Raw genomic sequence first — 7579 nt, 5'->3', positions numbered from 1 at the left:
TCTGGTATGTGAGTCCTTTGAGATGCAACCCACCCTCCTTCAGAATTAGAACGTTTTTGTCCCAGTTTTAGAGGCAAAAATCAGTATATGGTTTGGAGCAGCAGTGTGGCAGCAGTCTGTTCTGAGGTGCAATTGTTGAGCAATACTGACCTCACAGCACTGGGCAGCCTGCCCACAAGATAATATTACCATGTGCCACGGCCCCCTCCTCCCTTCAGCTGTGCATAGACAGTGCCTAGGAGCCATGTATCCCAACTGCCTGTGTGGCTTTGAATACAGCGTCCCTGTGAGCCTTCAGCTATCCATCTATATACTTGTACCATATATATATATATATATATATATATATATATATATATATATATATATAAATTACTTGGGCTGGATGGTGTATCTCAGCATGTGCAGGGTCCTGGGTTCCATTTCCAGGACAGACAGACAGACAGAAACACACACCAAAAAGGCAGGGAGAGGTGGAGGGGGTCGTTAAGAGCACTGACTGCTCCTCCAGAGGTCCTGAGTTTGATTCCCAGCAACCACATGGTGGCTCACAACCATCTGTAATGGAATCTGATGCCCTCTTCTGGCACACAGGCATACATGCAGATTAGCGAATTCATACACATAAATCTTTAAAAAATGTTTTTTAGTAGCTCTCAGTGTGGACTTGGACCATCTATGTCAGTGGCAGCTGAAATTCAGAAACAAAACTTAGCTCATCTTAGACCTTCTGACTCATAAAGTTAAAAAACAAAAATTTTGGGGCTGGTGAGATGGCTCAGTGGGTAAGAGCACCCGACTGCTCTTCCGAAGGTCCAGAGTTCAAATCCCAGCAACCACCTGGTGGCTCACAACCATCCGTAATGAGATCTGGCGCCCTCTTCTGGAGTATCTGAATAAAAACAAACAAACAAACAAACAAAAAACCCAAAAATTTCAAATCCCCCCAGGGTTGTGTGGATCTCTAACCCAGTCCGCAAAGCATAGGTAGGAAGGTCCCTGGAGCCTGGACGCCCTGGGCTGTGGTTGGTGGTAGAATACTGCCTAATACTGAAAGCCTTGGGTTTGATTCCCCCAGCACCACAAAAAGATTCTTTTCAATAGGAATCAGTTTGAATGGGCTCGCAGAACATTCAGAGGCTACCCGGGAACCATGCAGACATCCATGTATTGGAACACTGAATCTACTGCAGGTTAGAGTGTGCCAGACAGTATTCTCGGTGGTCAGTGAAATCAGCTTGGCGACCACGCCCACCTCTCCCTGCCAAAGTGATGAACTGAAGACAAAGATAAACAACACTGACCTAGATCACTCACCAGTCCTTGGCCAAATCCCATTGAGGCACTGGAAGACTGGGAGACTGCCAGCTGAGCTGAATGAGAGGGACCCAGGTTTGGGGACAATTGGAACGTGGGCTTATCTCCTTGCACACCACCACTTAGCAAGCGGATTTAGACACGTGTATGGGTGCTTTTCATCTAAGGCTGCTCTTAACTGCCTTGGCTCACAATGACGGAGTTCTACGTTAGGTAAGGCACGCTCTGCACAGCCCAGCCCAGCGCAGCACAGGCATCCACTGGTGCCTAGTAGGGGGCCCCAGGTGTGCCAACAGAGTAAGGGCAAGTCCAAAAGGAAACAGGGTTGAGATGTAGCTCAGTAGAGAATGTGTGCTCAGTATGTCCGAGGGCCTAGGTTCATTTCCCTGCACCACAAAAAAAAAGGGGGCGGGTAGGGTGGGACCAAAGACAACTGAGATAAAGTCGCTCGCTCTGTACTGGACTCTCCCTGATGGGGACCAAAGCTGCAGAAACAAAGGCAGGCAGGCATGAAAGAAAGGCGATTTTATTAAAAAGAAAAACAAAAGGGAGATGGGACCAGAGCACAGGTTAGTCCATCCACAGAGCACAGGTTAGTCCATCCGGGCCTTTAGCGTCCTGGTGGTGATCTTGTCTTTCTCACTGTCAAGAGAGAAAAAAGTCAGTCATGCCCACTGTCTCTCTTGTCTGCCTCTCCTCTGAGCCTCAGCTGGAAAGGGAAAGGCTGCCTGACGACCCGAGAGTCTGTTGCCTGACAGCCTGTTCTGAGGGCAGGATAGACGGGGGCAGGGAGCTTTGCTGCAGATGGTTGGGGAAGACTGAGACACCCTCCAAAGAGCAGAGACCCCAGGCCTACAGAGCAAGTGTAAGCACCTGGTCTCACTACAGAAGACACAAAACGCTTGGATGGCTCAATTCTGCTTTTCATGGTCAGTAAGCAGGACCCACAAGGAAAGGAGGCACCGTTCCATTCTATTGGGGTCCTGGTGACAGCCTCAAACAGGGAGAGGGCAGTAGGTACCTCAGGTCTGGCTAGAGACTGGAATGCGAGAGACACACACACACACACACACAGAGTTCTGGGCTGCAGAGTGGAGGGTGCAGGGAGGCTGGGGAGCCCTAAGCCACTCTGTCTGCGGGAAGATGCTGCCCATCATCACCCCTGAAACTTTGGGGACACTGTTAGGGAAGGAAAGAAATGTCCACCGTCAGGAGACTCAGTCACAGAGGCCTACCTTAGTAAACCAGGCCTACTGTCTGCTCTCTCCTCCCTTCCGTCCCCCTCTTCCTCAAACTAATCTTGAATTAAAAATCCCCCAGCCTCAGCCTCCCCAGGGCTGAGAATACGAATGTCCCGCCCGCCACCTGGCTGCAGTCACCAGGCTCTGCTTCCTGGGGCACTTCTCTGATCTCACACCTGAGGAAGGTCGGCGGTGCTGTAGGGAAGGAGGAGACACTGCATCTGTCAAGGATTTATTGAGTTCTCCCAACCTATACTCACATGACGTGGACGATGACGCCCATGCCCGACACGGCATCCCGGTCCACCGCGTTCAGCATGGCCTGAGAAATGGTTTCAAACAGGTGTTCTGGATCCTGCCAACAGAGTCAAGCGTTCAGACCAGGGACACGTTCTGGTTCCTCCACCCTCTTATGTTCTGGGCTCTGGCTGCCCTACTCTAAGCCCAGTTGTCTGCAGTTCCTTGGCTATAGGAACCTCTCAGCTCCTTACTTGGGAAGAAACAGGACACAGAAAACACTTCAAACCTGAAAGTGTGACATTGGGTAAGTGTCATTATATCCTGTTAGAGCCTCCACTCCCTCTGTAAAGTGAAGAGTATTTCCATTTGGTTCTGGCCTCCTTCTCAGCAGCCGGAGACCATCCCACACGCCCACCCAATCTTACAAGCCCTCCCCTCAAACCTGCCCCTTCTCCTGAATTCTCCACTTTGACTTCGCACCGTGACTCTGGCTGCCCCCAACCACCCCCCAGTCAGGACCAGCTCGCCACACCAGCTGCAGCCGGGGTCCCTAAGGTTCCATCCACGGAAGGCAAGCATTTAAACATGGCATGGTTTTCAAGGTTCCCTCCCCTTTGCCAGCCTCATTTCACCACACGAATTCTCCCACTACAGACACTCTCACCAAGACTGGACATTTCTGGCCCTACTGTACCTCAGTACACACTGTTCTGCCTGTCCGGTGCCAGCTTTTTCCTCTTGCTCCTCTAAGCAGGCATTTGAATGTCTGCCTGGTTAATGGCAGCAAGCCGGGGAAGTCGCTTTTTACCTGGCTTCCCGTGAGCCTGAAGGGCGCCTCCCTCTGGGGCGTAGCTGTGTTCCCATTCACAGCTGAGGTAAATGGAGGCAGAGCAAGGCTGACTCACTTACGCAAGAATGGGTTTCTGCTCAGCACTCACTCGGGAAGCAGAGGCAGGCAGATCTCTAAGTTCAAGGCCAGCCTGGTCTAGAATCAGTTCCAGGACAGCCAGGACTAAAAAATAACAGTTCCTAATTCAGACCAGCAAGCTTCAGGCTCACTCTGGTGCTGCATGTCACGGGGGAGGAACCTGGAAATCCAGCGTGATACTGTAGTAGACGTGGCCAGGGTGGGTAAGAGGCTGTTCTCACTGCCAGCCCACCCAGATGGAACCCTGCAGTGGAGCAGCAGCCATGGCTGGCTCGCTTGCCACACCTTCCTCTCCACTTCCTGCTGCACAAGCACATTTGTCTCTGATGGTGCAGGTACAGAGGCCAGCCCTGCTGTTGATAACTTACCATGTTGGGCTCCCAGAGAGACTCACACATCCCATACATTTGTTCGGAGCAGGTACCACTGACTACAAAGTCATCAGTCACCATGGGACAGCCAATGAGGTCCAGAGAGCAAATGAAGGGCTTGAAGGTCTTCGGGTCCAGGCCAGCAATGACAGGCTCTGTGTAGTAGGGACCGAACCTGTGGCCGGGGTGAGAGTCCAGAATGCAGAGCACTGGCTTTCACACATGCCCGTTCAGACAACGGGGGGGGGGGGGGGGGGGGGGGGCGGCTTTGTGCAGCCCATCCCCCCTCTCCTGGCATCTGGCAATGTTTAAGATGTGTTCACCCTCCTCTCTGACCTCTCCTCCTCCTGGTTCTCCCTCCCTTCCCAGTTTCTTTGAGAATTCTGCCTTCTCAATCTCCTTACTGATCCAACCAGGACTGCACTCATTCTGCACATTTATACTTCTACCTCTTTAGAAAAAGGATTTAACACACACACACACACACACACACACAAACAAAAGAGCCGGGCACGGGCGCACACATTTAATCCCAGCACTTGGGAGGCAGAGGCAGGTGGATTTCTGAGTTCGAGGCCAGCCTGATCTACAAAGTGAGTTCCAGAGCTACACAGAGAAACCCTGTCTCAAAAAACAAAAAAATTGAAAAAGGATTTGAGGGCTGGCCAGATGGCTCGTAGAGTTCTTAACACTGACTGCTCTTCCAAAGGTCCCGAGTTCAAATCCCAGCAACCACATGGTGGCTTACAACCACCCATAATGAGATCTGACGCCCTCTTCTGGGGAGTCTGAAGACAGCTACAATAAATAAATCTTTGGGCCAGAGCGACAGGGATTGACTGGAGTGAGCAGAGGTCCTAAAAATTCAATTCCCAACAACCACATGAAGGCTCACAACCATCTATCTGTACAGCTACAGTGTACTCATATACATAAAATAAATAAATAAATCTTTAAAAAGAAAAAAAAAAAAGGATTTGAGACAGGGCTAGTGTGGCTCAGTGGCAGAGCACATGCCTAGCATGCATGGAGACCTGCATTTGAGCTCCACTACTGCAAAAACAATTTTAAAAAATTAAAACTTGGGCTGGAGAGATGGCTCCGAAGTTAAGAGCACTGACTACTCTTCTAGAGGTCCTGAGTTCAATTCCCAGCAACCACATGGTGGCTCACAACCATCTGTAATGGGATCTGATGCCCTCTTCTGGTGTGCATGAAGACAGTGACAGTGTACTCACATAAAATAATTTTTTTTTTTTTAAATTAAAGCTTGGCCTGATATGGTGGTACACATTTGTAGTCCTAGTATTCAAGAAGTTGGGGGATCACACTGGACGCCAACCTGGACTACAAACAAAACTTCCAGAGATCTTGATGTTCAAGTCCAAGCTGAGACTCCCTGAGTCCAAGGAGAGACATCTGAGTTCGAGGCCAGCCTGGCCTGTATAGTGATTTCTAGTTCAGCCAGGGCTACACAGAGACCCCGTCACAAAGCAGACCAAAAGAGGTTCAACACTGAATGCCAATCTCTCAGCAGGAACTATCCACGTGTCTTCTGGGCTTGTAGCACTTTTTACAATTTGAGTGTGTGTATGTAGGTGTGTGTGTGTGTGTGTGTGTGTGTGTGTGTGTGTGTATATATATATATATATATATATATATATGCTATGCAGAGGTCAGAAAGAGTGTGTGTGGTGTGTGTGTGTTTGTACGCGCACGTGCCCTAGGACAACTTGCATAAACTGGCTCTTCTTCCACCACGTAGTTCCAGGGGGTTACACTCAGCTACCAGCATTACCCACAGCATGGTCTTCGGTCAAAGAAGACTATAAAAATTATTTACAACTGAAAATGGACCTTCATGGCTCAGCATTAGCCTAGAAGGTATGATGCCCTAAGCTTAGCCTACATCACCACTAAATAAATACTTAAGGGAAAAAGAAAAGTTGTGGGAGGGAGTCTGATGGAGGCTAAGGGAGTCTGATGGAGGCTAAGGTACACTTGCCCAGTCTGTAGGAGGCCTAGGCTGCTCACCACGAGCCAGGAGGGGTGAGAATGAGAGGAGAGTCTGACTGGGAAGAATCAACGAGGACTGTAGCCTCCCTCAGCCTTGAAGCAGACTGATTCAGACTTTTTGCTGCCACAGAATAGGAGATCAGCCTTCCGACTTAGATGGCTCTATTGTTACGTCAACTACTGCTGCCCTTCGGCTACCAGCAGAGAGACCCTAGAGACATAGCAGAGACACAACCTATCCTGCACATCGCCTACAGGCTGGCTCCAGGCACCAAGAATGGACTGGGGGGGGGGTGCTTCCCCCTTATAAGCACAGTCTCTTAGTAAACTTGCGGGCCTTGATCAGAGAAAACTTTGTCTTGGCTTCATTCTTTTCTCTAGTCTCTCTCTTTCAGCCCCAGCCTGCCTTCCAGAAATAGCCGGGTCATGGAGGCCATGGGCCAGGTTACTACTTCAACAGAGGGCGAGATGCTTCTCTGCCCCAGCCAGGCTCCGACAGAGCCAGGTGGTCTCCAACCTTCCATGAGGCTGGCTTTGAACTCTGCATCCTCCTGCCTCTAACTGCCCAGTGCTCTGATGATAGGTGCATGCCCTCATGCCCAGGTCAAATAGGATTATTTGATGCAAAGTTGTTTCTTTTATTAAAGTTTTATTTTAAGTGTGTGTGGTGGTGGTGCGGGGGAGTCTTGGGGGGAGGGTAGCATACACCTTTAAACTTGGGAAGTAAAGACAGGCAGATCTCTCTGAGTTCAAGGCTAGCCTGGTCTACAGAGTGAGTTCCAGGGCAGCCAAGGCTGTCACACAAAGAGACCCTGTTTCAAAAACCAACAAAAAAAAAAAAAAAAAGAAAAAAAGAAAAAAAAAATTTTAAGTTTTTAATTATGCACATGTGTGTGGGTGCTGAAGCCAGGAACATCATGACCCTGAGTTTTTCTAACCTCGTAAGCACCAATTTCTACAAGAAATTTTATAAATTTATATTATCCTCTCTAGAGATAAGATGACCTTGAATTTCCTGGTTTGTTTATATTTTATGTGTATGGGTGTTTTGCCTACATGTGCATCACAATGTCCCCAGATGCCAGAAGAGGGCATCAGACCTCCTAGAACAGGAGTCACAGGCTGTCATGCGCTGTCCCATGGGTTTTAAGACTCAATCCTGGTCCACTACAAAAATAAAAACTCTTACCTGCTGAGCCATTTGTCTAATCCCAAGAATGTATTTTGAAATTTATTTATTCATTCATGTATTTCGTGTATATGAGTGCTCTGTCTTCATGCACTGTGATTTCCCTTCCCCCACCTGCTTGAACCTGCTTGCTCAAGGGTGGAGCTTCCTGCTCATTCGTCCTGCCACGCCCACTGCTGGACCCTGCCCCTTTGCTGCTTGGAGGCACACACGTGTTCGTCCTGCTACTGGACCCCGAGTTACTTGGCGGGAAATCGGGTTCCCTCCCCCTTCCTTT

General features: G+C 49.4%; 1 protein-coding gene across 1 annotated transcript in view; it reads right to left on the bottom strand.

The window, feature by feature from the left end:
* Positions 1 to 1827: 1827 nt before the first annotated feature.
* Positions 1828 to 7579, bottom strand: part of Psmb3 (proteasome subunit beta 3) — a 12325-nt gene continuing 6573 nt past the window's right edge. The window contains exons 4-6 of the mRNA XM_021177242.2: positions 4095 to 4272; positions 2819 to 2913; positions 1828 to 1959 (exon numbers count right to left, since the gene is read on the bottom strand). Coding sequence (XP_021032901.1) covers positions 1911 to 1959; positions 2819 to 2913; positions 4095 to 4272 — 322 coding nt within the window. The 3' untranslated portion in view covers positions 1828 to 1910. The remainder of the gene's footprint in view (positions 1960 to 2818; positions 2914 to 4094; positions 4273 to 7579) is intronic.

The sequence above is a fragment of the Mus caroli genome, chromosome 11 (assembly GCF_900094665.2).
Source record: "Mus caroli chromosome 11, CAROLI_EIJ_v1.1, whole genome shotgun sequence".
Taxonomy (NCBI): Eukaryota; Metazoa; Chordata; class Mammalia; order Rodentia; family Muridae; genus Mus; species Mus caroli.
Note: the sequence above shows the minus strand (reverse complement) of the source record. Positions and strands in the feature narration are given on the sequence as shown.